Here is a 13592-nt window from a genome sequence, read left to right on the forward strand (position 1 = left end):
GTTAAGGAACAGCTTCAGTCGCATTGCAATAATGTTCTGCGTGCTAATCTTAAGAGAGTGTTTCTGTATCAGACAAATTTTCCATCCATTCAGAGTCCAATATATTATTGGACTGTTACACCCCATCACATGGTATACGGTAATTGCTATTCTGTTATATATTGATGGTTTTAGCCTTTGAATTGCATTAGACTTCCTAGTTTACTGAAAGTGATAGAACAGAAATACTAAGCATTGGCAATTGATCTGTTGCAATTTTATTATTGCTGGATAAGGTTTGGCTTGTATCCTTTTGTTGCAGAACTGTAGGCAAAGTCAGTGAGTTAACAATAAATCAGGATTAAGAAGGATGTGAACTTTAATACACTGATTAAATTAATTCTGTCCTATTGCTCTTCAGAAATGGAAGCAATAGCTCTTCTATCTGAGCCCTCATGTTGGTATCCTTCCCCATCTATCTGAACTTGGGCCTAATTTGTATTTTGTTCAGTTGTTGGTATTTATACACCTCTGAACTTAACTTGAATGAAACCCCTAACAGGAGGGGAGAAGTTGAAAAGAGAAGTATTGCTGGTCAGGAATTTTTTGACAAAATGGTGCTGGTGGTTGTTGGAAAATACTGAATCATCAAAAATGAAACATCATGGGAAAAGGCCAGTTTTGACAAATTTATTGTTTTGAATATTGCTTGGAAAAAGTTTTGAAAATGTCAGAATGTCCCACTTTGACTTTTTCAAAATTCAGAATTCCATTTTTTGGAAACTACTTTTCTGTTAGAAATTTAAGCTAATTATAGTAATAACGTTTTGTAAGGTCAAAACTGAAGGGAAACATTTCAGAAATAATTAAACATTGTTTTGACCTTAACCTAAATTTTTATTTTTGTTTGGATGGTCACTTTGCACAAATTTTCAAAATTTCAATGTTTCCAGACAAGAAACTTTCCAAATCTCAAATGTTCCTGGGATGGGAACACAATTTCCTGCCCAGCTCTAGAAATACATTCTTTGTTCTCATATTTCTCAGCTGGTTTCATATAGATTTTTCTCTCTGCTTCCATTCAGATAAGGCTCATATGGATATATCTAGCCTTTACTTTCATTTCTCATGCTCAAGACTTTTGGAGTGCCCCGATTATAGTATATGAACTTTATTAGTGATGCAGTGCTGTTATAGTAGAAAGCTAGAGAGACTTAACAGCCACTTCACCTGTGTCTATTGCATGTATGTATTTATTTCTCAAGCAATTCTCATGGCATTAAATAGGTGAAACTCCGCAGTCACAAACTTTTAGCTTTCTAAGAGCACCAGTAACCTGTTAAAACATGAAGCTTGGAGAATTCCTCCTGTCTTACCCGAGGGAACACAAGATCCAAGGAGTGATGATCTTGCCCAGCTGATATCTTTACAGAATCTTTCTTCCTTCTCTGTGTACCACAAACAGTGTAGAGTTGTTTGATTTTGCTGTTTAAAGTAAACCTTTTGCTCTCCAAGTAACCATTGGGTCCATATTTATATCTTTTAATATCTAGTCCACCATAAAATCCAAACACATTATAGCAGGATATTTCTCTGAAATTTCCCACTCTCTCTTTAGGTTTGTCTACTAATGTATTAGTGGATAAAGGCTAATGTCAGAGCTGATCATGAGTCCACTGTTCATTCACAATGCTCATCTCAGCTATTAGGTATTAATAGTACTGTGTGGGACTTCAGGATTTGTTCCAAGTACTAGAAGCTGTCAAAGTGTAAGGAGCTCAAAGATGACACAGCAAAAGAAACATGTATTGGCTCTAATTATTGAGACTTCTTTCTTTGCCTTGGAAATAAAATTAAAAGTAAACCCATCCAATACTACAATAAGTTTTAAAACAACATAAATGTTTGGCTTTATCCAATACACAGAATAAGAGTTGAGGCAACCTTCACCATATCTGACATTTTTGATAGGTTAATGCACCTATTGCATTGTTGTCTAAAGTGGAATTGTTTTTTTTTTTTTTTTTAACAGTAGAAGTTAAAATAACTAGCACTGCTAGTGGCTTTGCATTCATAGATCTGAAAGTGATTAAAAAAGAACGGTAAGCATTATCATCAAACTGTGAGGGAAGCCCTAAAAACATGCATAGCATTATCTTGTTCATAAATGGTTTGAACACCTACTCGAAGTCCAAAAAATCAGAATTTTATCCATAACCAATTTAGGTTAGAAATGACACATTGTGAATTATCATACATGTACAGTACATTGGTAAATTTCCTAGTTGATTACAATGTGCAGATGGTTTAAACAATATAATTAAACTATACACCTGTTTGAAGCCAGCCTACATTACAAGTTTGTAATGGGCCTGACTCACCATTGCTTTGCACCTTAAGTAGTCTTTCTTGTGAAGTGCACACAAACCAGAACCACAGCATTTTTTACATCAACTTTCTATCCATCTATCCTAGGTTCTGATATGATGCCCATTACTGTACTGTCTGAGCATCTCAGGATGTAGTTATTCTCACAGCGCCCCACTTAAATAATTACCACTTTTTTACTGCAGGAGAACTAAGTGACTTGTCTAAGGTCAAGGATGAGAAAGGTGGCCAGGAATTAGAGCACTAGCCTAGGATGTGGGGGACTCAATTTCAATTCTGTGCTCTGCTTCAGACTTTCTTTGCGACTTTGGGCAAGTCAGTTAACATCTCTGTGTCTCAGTTCTCCAGCCTTAAAATGGGGATAATAGTACTTCCATAGATAACAGGGGTGTTGTGAGTATAAATACACTGCGAGGCACTCAGATACTAAGGCAATGATGCACATGTAAGTACCTATGATAGATTACAGTGGGAACCTGTAGAGGAGCAGGAAATTGAAACCAACCTTCTCACTTCTTTGCACAGATGTAAATGACTGCACAAGGTGCAGAGCACTGGAAAATCAAAGTCCTTACAGAGAAACTGCATTTTATCCTTTCTTATTGTGTTTTCCTGCAACTGAAGATTAGTTGAATAAGCTTTAGGCTAGACACAGAGGCCATCTTGTGGTAGAATGTAGGTGGTAGCACAGAATGCTTGTAATTTGGAAGTAGAGTTAAAGTTCTCTCACAATAGCTTCATGATTATGATTACAATTTATATTTGTATTACTGTAGCACCTAGGAGCCCTTGTCATGGACCATCCCATTATGCGAGTTTCAGCTATGTATTTTGATGGTATCTGGAACTAAAGTTGCTGCAGAATAAGTAACTATAGAAAGTACTCAAAATAATTGCTTTTAATTGACAACGAACGTGTTAGCAGAGTAAGTGACAAAAATACAAGAGAGCTGGATTCAATTGCTACTGACAAAATGATTGGCCCCACTTAAATGTAATCTGCTTTTAGTGGGCTTTTTTCTTTTTAAGAAAAAAAAAGAAAAGAAAATGAGTGCATATTTTTGCACTTATGTCTCACAGAATGGACCAAATTAATTCTTGTGCTCTTTCTAAATTGCTTTAAAAAAGTGTGTGTTCTTCAGGCTGAATCTGTCAATCAATAGATGAATAACATAGTATTCAGACTGTTTGTCTTACTCAGATTGTAAAGCTGTAGTTTTCTTACATGTGATAGCTACTTCAGGATATTCTAATAACATGAGCTTGCCCACTGTTTAGAATTTCTTTTAATTTAGGATATTATTTTCCAAGATTTTATTTTGAATTTGAAGAAAGTGGTGGGGTTTTTTTGTTTTGTTTTTTGTTTTTTTAATCAAGTTGGAAAATAATTATAACTAGAACAACAAGGCTGCACAAATGGACTGGATTTTAAAGACTACTTCCATATATGCTATGTGTGTGTAAGTACAATTGATAGTTGTGTTTGTAAATATCAAATATCAGTATCTTCCTTCCAGCAGCCTCTGATTCACTGTGGCTTCCCAGCTATCTTGAGCCTTGAGCCACTAATGCAAATGGCACATTTTACCCCTTAAACAGGTTTGTGGCATACCAGATGGATAGCAATATATTAGTGATTAGGTCTTACACACTGTCACTTTCAATTAATGTGATGCAAGAACAAAGTAATTCAAATACAGCAGTAATGTATGGCAATTGATATGCAATATTAGGGATGCCTTGGTCATGACTCCATTTTAAAGCTGAGAGGAATTTTACATAATAGTTTAGAGAGGAGATGAATAAGAAGTGATACAGAGTAAATGAATAAGGAATAGTATACAAATGTCAATCAGGCATTTCTATTTACCTCTTCCCATAACATTAGAACACAGGACACTGAATGAAATTACAAGGCAATACATTTAAAATTGAGAAAAAGAAATATTCTCCAGATTTCAGTATTTATCTGTGGAACTCATTGCTATCGATATAGCACTGAGACAAAAGATTTAATTGTATCCAGAAGAGGCTTAGACATTCTTATGAACAATAAGAGTATAATTGGCAGTTACACTCACAAGGATAAAATATTCATAGGGAATATCCCTTTATGTGCCAGAGATGACCACTAGCTGCTTGAGTTTAGAAGATGTTTCCCCTATTAGTGCCTTATAATAATTGTCTATTATGGTCTATTAAGAATTTGGTACTAACCAATATTAGAGATAGGATACTGGACTAGGTCACCCATTGGGCTGATGAAATATGGTAATTCCTGTGCCCCTATAATATGGGGCCATATTGGTAAACACCAGATCCTACTACAATCAGTGGAGCCCTATGTGTATATCCAAAAGCTGAATGTAATTCTTGGTATCTGTATTTTCAGCAACTTGTTTGATTTTATTGAGGAACGTTAGCTGTTATTAGGCAAGGGGAAGAATATAAAGAAGTCAAGGCAGACAACTTGTGCTATCATGAAGAGTGTGAAAATTTACTGAAGAGTTAAAGAACACCCAGCGGCCTGACTGGTCTTTTTCCCCCTGTTTGCCAATTCATTGCACTGGAATGCGTTACCTACGGAGATGGTGGAATCTCCTTCCTTGGAGGTTTTTACGGCCTGGCTTGACAAAGCCCTGGCTGGGATGATTTAGTTGGGAATTGGTCCTGCTTTGAGCAGGGGGTTGGACTAGATGACCTCCTGAGGTCCCTTCCAACCCTGATATTCTATGATCATTGTAAAAATTTAAAAGCATTTATCAAGCTAAAGCAAATATCACTTGGAAATTCTGACTACTTGTGCAGTCACATGCAGAAAAACATTCAAATTTCCCAAGGTGAAAACATATAGATATCAGTCTTTCAGTTGTCCATCTCAAACCAGTGCTTTTGCCAAGTGAATGCTTTATTCTCCCACTTGAACCTGAGCTCTTCTGAAAGATCGCTTCTGCCACTCTTACGAAGATAACGAGATAGGAGTCGCTGTTTATCAGCTGATCTTGGAAGATTCTTTTTCCAGAAGCAAAGAAGCTCATAGATCTGATGCGTTAGATTATCAGGGCACTTCAGTCTAACAAGCTGAAGAGTGCTCCGACGGATAGGCAGGTGCAGAGAGAGCAATGATGCATTATCTTCTGAGAGCTCCTCTGCGAGCCAGTACAGCAAGTTATCCCACAGGGCCTCTGTTAGTCAGAATGTAAATGCTTAAAGGTGTTATTTAGACTTTTTAAAATAATATTACAAATATATTTTAAAAGATCTATAAAATCATTTATTCCTGATGCCTTCTCCTAGACAAATGTTTAATTTTAAAAAAGATCTCCAAAGCTGAACATACTGTAGACTACAGGTGAAATCCTTCAGAGTAGCAGCCGTGTTAGTCTGTATCCGCAAAAAGAAGAACAGGAGGACTTGTGGCACCTTAGAGACTAACAAATTTATTAGAGCATAAGCTTTCGTGGACTACAGCCCACTTCTTCGGATGCATCCGAAGAAGTGGGCTGTAGTCCACGAAAGCTTATGCTCTAATAAATTTGTTAGTCTCTAAGGTGAAATCCTGTTCCTATTGAGGTCAAAGGGAGTTTTGCCATTGACTTAAGAAGAGTTAGAATTTTACTGACTAAGCCTGTAATTTTGCACTCTGGTACAAACTTGGATTATTAATTTCCCTGACTCAGTAACGATCATTTATACTTAAATTGTGTAGAGGAAATCAGCAATAAAATGCTCAAATATTTTCTACAACAGACCAGGGAAGAGAACAGACCTTCAACCCTCAGCTCCTGAGGGCTGAGGGAAAGCAGGAACTTCCTTGACAACCACTGCCTGAAGGTTCCTCCCAGAGGGCCATGTCACTGGAAGATGCAGGCCGCTGCAGAGGTGGAGCAACCAGCAGCAGCAGACACCAGTGGCAAGAGGGCTGCCACACCATGCCCAGCCACGAGGAGGCACCAGTAATGAGCTGACCCTTTCACAGGACTATATAAGCTATTCGTTTCCCTGGTAAAGTTACTCAGTAACCTTTTTTTTTTCCATTTCATTTAATATAATTTTAAACATATTTACATTCTTCTGACCTGAATATGAAAGGGTCAGTTTAATAAATGAAAATATTGGCAACAACTAGATTAGTGTAACTTAATAAAATCAACTTTAACCATCTAGTGCAAAAAATAGCTCTTACCTGATGAATCTGTAGCAATTCTTTTTGTGCTTTGTGGCCGGTTGATTAATTTTTCATGCTACCAAAGAAAAAGTATTTAGGGAGGGAGAATGAACAAATCTGCCAGGGGAGGGGGATATGAGGATGGAAAACAGTAAATCAGCATTTCCAGTTGAGTGCTGCTTATGCCATTAACACATACTGGGCCAGATTCAAAGCTACTGTAAATCAGCATACTCCAATTGAAATCATTGAAGCTATGTCTCTTGCCCCAGCTGACAATGGGCCCACTGTATTTGACGGTATGTCTACACTGCAATCATAGGGTGTGTTTTGGAGCTTGTGTGAACGTGCCCAATTTAACTTTAATCTAGTTATCTTGGACACCAGAGGTGAAGGTGTGGCACCATGGGCTACAGCACTGGGTAGCTACTCAAGTAATTATCCAGGGTTCTCAGTAGGCCTCAGGGCTCTGGTACCCACATTATTTAGATCAGTGGTTCTCAAACTGTGGGTTGGAACCCCAAAGTGGGTTGCGACACCATTTTAATGGGGTTGCCAGGGCTGGCTTTAGACTTTCTGGGGCCCAGGGCCAAAGCCCAAGCCTCTTCGCTTGGAGTTGAAGCGGAATCCTGAGGGCTTCAGCCCTGGGTGGCAGGGCACAGGTTACAGGACCCCTGCCTGGAGCTGAAACCCTTGGGATTCAGCTTTGGACCCCCCCCACCTCCTGACAGGAGGCTTAGACTTTGCGCCCCCCTCTCATCCCTCCCCCCCGACCTGGAGCAGTGGGACTTGGAGGGGGGGGAGCTTAGGCTTCAGCCCTCCTCCTGGGGTCATGTAGTAATTTTTGTTGTTAGAACAGGGTCATGGTTCAATGAAGTTTGAGAATCCCTGATCTAGATTAAAGCTATTTCAGGTATTTATAAAGGATACCCAAGATATATATATATATATATATATATATATATATAATTTGCTGCATTTGTGCAGATGTGCACAGTAGCAGATGTTCTAAGATAGATAGCATTGTGAATGATGTGTATATAACCTCTATTGTGAAGGGGTGTGTGTGTGTGTGTGTGTATATAAAGGAATGGAGTCTAATTTCAGATACTGAAAGAAATGTGCCTGTGCACCCATGTGCACTTGGTATAGGGTGAACTTCTCTAATCCAGCACTCTCTGGTCCAGCAACATCCATGGTCTGGCATAGGCACTGACTCTGTGGGTGCTCCGGAGCTGGAGCAGCCATGGGGAAAAATTAGTAGGTGCGGATCATCCATCGGCACCAAGCTCACCGCTCTGCCCCCGTCCTCTTGCGTGCTGGTGGCCCTGCGCTTACCACCTGCTCCCCCTCCCTCCCAGTGCTTCCGGAGAGCTGCGAACAGCTGATTCACGGTGTTCAAGCTCTGGGAGGGAAGGGGAGGACCTGGGGCCGACAGCTGGGACCCCAGATGTGGGGCCACACTGGGTGCAAAGCCTGGGGGTGCTGCAGCACCCCCCACACCCTTATTTCCTGTGCCTATGGAGACCTGCTGACACTCTGCATTGACCTCCTGTGGTTCAGCAAATTATCTGGTTTGGCACCAGTCAGCTCCTGAGGGTGCTGGACTAGAGAGGTTCAACCTGTACAAGCAAGTGCAAGTATCACTGTTTTCAAAGACGATAATGATACCTAGCATACACCTAGAAATTGTTGGCTTATTAATTTCATAGCACAAGCTTTAGGAAGGGAACACTCCAATAATAAAGTTTTGTGGGTTTCACTGTAAAATGTGTGAAACTTCTCAGATGTATAGATTAATAAATAATGCCACCTTTGCAGCTACACTTAATCTTTTATTGTATGGTGCAACCTGTAATCTTAACATATTAAAAATATCATTATAAGCAACGGTCTGTATTCTCAATGATAAAGTGCAGTACTTTTTCCTACTGCCCTGAGTTGGGGCACAGAGCCAAAGTTTTGCCTGTTTTATTCCCCTTTCCTTGCTTCCTGTCTACCTGCTCAGGATGGGGGAATTACAGGTATGTAGCCCCTGCTCTTACCTCCCTCTCTAGCTGCAATATGGGGACTACTAACATGGGGCTGTGTGACTATGGCGATATTGGATTTGGCGACCATCTGACCTTACATCAACAACCTTTTGAAAAGAGTGACTTCAAATGTTGTTAAAAAATTGGAAAGAAGGAACTGAGGTCCATGGGTATAAAGCGGGGATCGGCAACCTTTGGCATGCGGCGGCCAGCACATCCCTCGGCCTGTGCTGCTTCCCGCAGCCCCCATTGGCCTGGAGCTGCGAACCGCGTCCAGTGGGAGCTGCGATCGGCTGAACCTGTGGATGCGGCAGGTAAACAAACCAGCCCTGCCTGCCAGGGTGCTTACTCCGGTGAGCCACGTGCCAAAAGTTGCCGATCCCTGGTATAGAGTTATGAATTCTAAAGGCCACCACAACCGTGAGTTCCATACTCACCTCAATTCTGAGGCTGATTGCTAGCAGTCCAGAAGGTAGGGATCCTAATGTGGATTTTGTGCACGGCAGTGAAAAGCCCAACCAATCTTGTATGCATCTGAGGGCCTAATTCATCATTGTAACACACAAGTTTTACAGCAATGCAACTCCCTTGCAGTCAGTGGAGTTGTCCCAATATAAAATGATCATAAAGTGCTAGAAAAATAAGGTATTAAATGGGATGAGAATCTCTTCCAGAGAGGGGCACTGTTCTTCTTTCAATACCACAATGGTCTTGTCTGTCTTTTTGTCTTGCTTAAATAGGCAGTTATATTTAAACATGGATTTTCATTTGCTAATGGGGATTTATAGCCTCAAACTTCTGAAAAAGGTTTCCACAGATAGTAATTGTAGATGAACTCAATTGCCCATGGGTTAACTTTAATCTGAACCACTTTATACTCCTCTGTTTAAAAAAAAAAGTGAAAATGATGTATATTAATAATGTAATATGTATATTATCTAAAAAATTTAAATCTGCCTTAAAAGACTAAAATCTATGATGAAACATCAAATTCACCCAGGCTGTAACTCCACTGACTTTTGGCTCCAAATAGTCTAGTTGACAGTGTAAGTACTAGAATAGTCATAAACGGGGTTTTCTAGCCTAGAAGTCCATTCAATTAGCAAAAGCATCTGCTTTTCTGAAGCATAGGATCACATGCTGTTTCACTGTGAGACAGCCATTAGGGATAAAACTGTAGCAGAATAGAAATTTGACAATGCTTGAAGATATTGCTACAATACGTACATGGAAATCACTCTGATAGCCTTTCCATTTATTCAGTAATATAAAATTACAAAAGGTTGTCAGTTGGACCTCTGACACACAACCAGGCTGTACTAGCATCTAAAGCAGTAGAAGCAGAACAGGGAAAAAAGGGGTCGAGGGAATCACCTCTTGGAATCACTTGATTGATTTCTCCTCTTTACTCCACCTTTTCCCCCATGCAATTAGTCCTGATTTATACCAGTAGACATGAGTTCAGAAACAGGCCTATTGTTTTCTCTTTGGGTTAAAAGGAACAAGTTGAGGTAGATCTGACCGGGTACACCTGGCCCTTTGAGGCCCCCACTGGAGGCCCCATGGTCCTACCACTCCCTGCCCTAGGAAAGGAGCAGTGAAGGTGGATCCGCCAGGCCTGCCTAGAAAGGCTGCACAGAAGCAGCAAATCAGAGCCCAGCTGGCTCAGATAGAAGGAACTGTAAGGCCTGCCCAGGTCAGTTCCTGGGCGGGTGTGTGCTTGTTAGCTCACTAATTGCTGGTCACAGGAGCTCAAAAGGAGAACCAGTAGATGGGTTCTGGTGATATTTGCATTCAGTGAGGAGGAAGAGGCTTTGAGAACTTCAGCGCTGAGGTAAAGGTGAAGAGAAAGGGGCTACGTGGGGGAAAAGGCCCAGAGAATAGCAGCAGATAACTGAAGGAAGCAGTATGTGGCTGCTGTGAGAAGGGTACCTGGGCTGGGACCCAGCGTTGTGATTGGGCCCAGGTCCCCCCACCATCTGCAGGGTAGTGGCCTAAGCCCTGAGAAGGGGACAAGTCACCTTTAGAAGCTCAAGTAAAGAACTGGAATTAGAGGGCCCAGAAACCTGGCTGAACATTCTGGTTAAGGCTCTTAGGTTGTTGGATTGCCCTACCCTGGAAGGGGATCATCCATTTTAGACTCTGGCTTGTCTGGAGGGCTGAGTTACTGAAGGCCTGCCTAGTGAGGTCAACAACCTACAGAGGTGCCTGGGGCAGGAGAGCTTGCAGCATCACATCCAGCTGACAGGAGGTACCCATGAGAGGTGTTTTCATGTCACAGTAGGCAACAAAATTCTTAAATACAGTTAAAACGAGGTAGATCCATCACTGGGTAGTGCTGCTGAAGACCATTGTGATAATCTGTGATATTGCAGCACATGAAAATATAAATGTGAGAAGAATGGTCATGGCTTGGACACCTTCATTATTTTTTAGAAACCCATTTTTCAGGAGTTTTATATTGAAAAATAAAAAATATAAGAAAAATATGAATACAGCACTAGAAAGGTAGCCAGTTTTCAGTCCAAACTTAAGCAGAAGTTTGCAAACTAGCAGCAACTTCTTTCAATAATTTAACTTATTAAGATCTGGGGTATGGCCAGTTCAGTGTCATTCTGACTATAATTGAGAAAACAGCTAAAGCGCAGACAGGCAGGGGTACACGGAATATTTCATTTCCACCATTACTGGTTCTCCCCATAATGGAGGTGCCAAAGAGGTCTGCTGTCAGAAGAGAGAATTTAAGGCTAAGGTTAATTGTGGAGGAAGATACTATTAAATGTGAAGAAGGGGTTACAAGGTTTGGGTCCAACCATTTTTAGGAAGAATGATTTTGACACTTAGAATTCCAATGGTCAGTGTACATATCAAAGAAATGATATGTACTGAGAGGGATTTTGGAGAGGGCTGAGGGTATGCTTCCTATAATGAGGAAGACTGAAAAGGGGTCTCTGTTGGTTTCTGGCTGGCTGGGTTCCTGTTGAAATGTCTATCTAATGCAGCTGGAATTTCATTGTATTAAATGTATTTGGGTGCCTAGAGCCTTGGATAAGCATCTTTTTATTTTGAATCTAAATAAAATAAGGGCTAGTAATATCTTTTTAAAAAATACATTAGGTGGGGTGTAAAACAAAAGAGCTCTCTTGGAAGCTATAATAACTCAAAGTGGTTTGCAGTCCAACTTGGTGAAAATAATTCTGTCCTGTGCAATTATTCTCAATGAGCATTAAGGTGAAATCCTGACCTCAAAGAAATCTCTGGCAAAACTATTAACTTCAATGGGGCCAAGATTTCACCATTAGCATCTAAAACACATAAGCTTTTGCATTTCTTGGGGTGTATTTTTTTTAATTGGGGGTGAGAGTTGGGGGACACAACTATTTTTCAAAAAGTTTACTACTGTTAAAAGTTTCATAATTTAAAAATGACATAATATTAACCTCAAACTTTCAAAAATATTCGTTTTGGGTAGAGATTGCACAAGAAACATTCTGGGCAGTAAAGAGCTTGGTGGTTTTTTGTCTTTTCCAAAGTTTTAAAGGGTGCAAACTGGGCATATAGGGAAAACTCTCACCACACATTAACTCACTATCATATCACTATAATTAAACACACTTAAGAGGGAGCTGAATACCAAATAAATGAAAATATTGTCAGGTCGGTAAGTAGTGGGTCATTTTAAAAGATATCCCATTTGTCCATGTCACCAAATAACCCAATAATTTGTACAATCCACAGGGTCTGCTTAGGGGACATTGTTGACTGGCATAAAGTGTTGTAGGCCAAAATAATGGTGGCTTCTGTGCCGAGATAATTGCTCAGTGTTTTCTTTTATTATTGCTATTGGTCTTTCACTTTCATGAGTATGAAGCTTAATCCACAAACAATCTTTAAAAAAAAAAGAATGAGAAGTACTTGTGGCACCTTAGAGCCTAACACATTTATTTGGGCATAAGCTTTCGTGGGCTAAAACCCACTTCATCAAATGCATGCAGTGGAAAATACAGTAGGAAGATATATACAGAGAACATGAAAAGATGGGGGTTGCCATACCAACTCTAATGAGACAAATCAATTAAGGTGGGCTATTATCAGCAAGAGGGAAAAAAACTTTTTTGTAGTGATCAGGATGGCCCATTTCAAATAGTTGACAAGAAGGTATGAGTAACAGTAGGGGGGGAAATTAGCATGGGGAAATAGTTTTTAGTTTGTGTAATGACCCATCCACTCCCAGTCTTTATTCAAGCCTAATTTAATGGTGTCCAGTTTGCAAATTAATTCCAGATCTGCAGTTTCTCGTTGGAGTCTGTTTTTGAAGTTTTTGTTGCTGAAGAATTGCAAGTTTTAGGTCTCTAATTGAGTGTCCAGGGAGGCTGAATTGTTCTCCGACTGGTTTTTGAATGTTATAATTCTTGACATCTGATTTGTGTCCATTTATTTTTTTGCGTAGAGACTGTCCAGTTTGGCCAGTGTACATGGCAGAGGGGCATTGCTGGCACATGATGGCATATATCACATTGGTAGATGTGCAGGTGAACGAGCCCCTGATGGTGTGGCTGATGTGATTAGGTCCTATGATGGTGTCCCTTGAATAGCTATGTGGACAGCGTTTGCAACGGGCTTTGTAAGGACAGGTTCCTGGATTAGAGTTTTTGTTGTGTGGTGTGTGGTTGCTGGTGAGTATTTGCTTCAGTTTGGGGGGTTGTCTGTAAGCGAGGACTGACCTGTCTCCCAAGGTCTGAGAGAGTGAGGGATGGTCCTTCAAATCCTGAATTGGTATGACAATCCCCCATCTCTTCATGTTCTCTCTCTGTGTGTGTATAATCTTCCTACTGTATTTTCGACTCTATGCATCTGATGAAGTGGCTTATAGCCCACGAAAGCTTATGCCCAAATAAATTTGTTATTCTCTAAGGTGTCACAAGTACTTCTCATTCTTTTTGCTGATACAGACTAACACAGCTACCACTCTGAAACAATATTTAAAGTAAACTCAGAGTTAGTGAAAGCAAAGTGGTAATTAT

The 13592-nt window shown here is 40.2% G+C and overlaps 1 protein-coding gene across 2 annotated transcripts in view; it reads right to left on the minus strand.

The window, feature by feature from the left end:
• Positions 1–3679: 3679 nt before the first annotated feature.
• Positions 3680–13592, minus strand: part of DTHD1 (death domain containing 1) — a 62806-nt gene continuing 52893 nt past the window's right edge. For both annotated transcript variants that reach the window (XM_065596991.1, XM_005286392.4), the window contains exons 9-10: positions 6554–6611; positions 3680–5552 (exon numbers count right to left, since the gene is read on the minus strand). In XM_065596991.1, coding sequence (XP_065453063.1) covers positions 5233–5552; positions 6554–6611 — 378 coding nt within the window. In that variant the 3' untranslated portion in view covers positions 3680–5232. The remainder of the gene's footprint in view (positions 5553–6553; positions 6612–13592) is intronic.

This window comes from Chrysemys picta, chromosome 5 (assembly GCF_011386835.1).
Source record: "Chrysemys picta bellii isolate R12L10 chromosome 5, ASM1138683v2, whole genome shotgun sequence".
NCBI classification, from domain to species: Eukaryota; Metazoa; Chordata; order Testudines; family Emydidae; genus Chrysemys; species Chrysemys picta.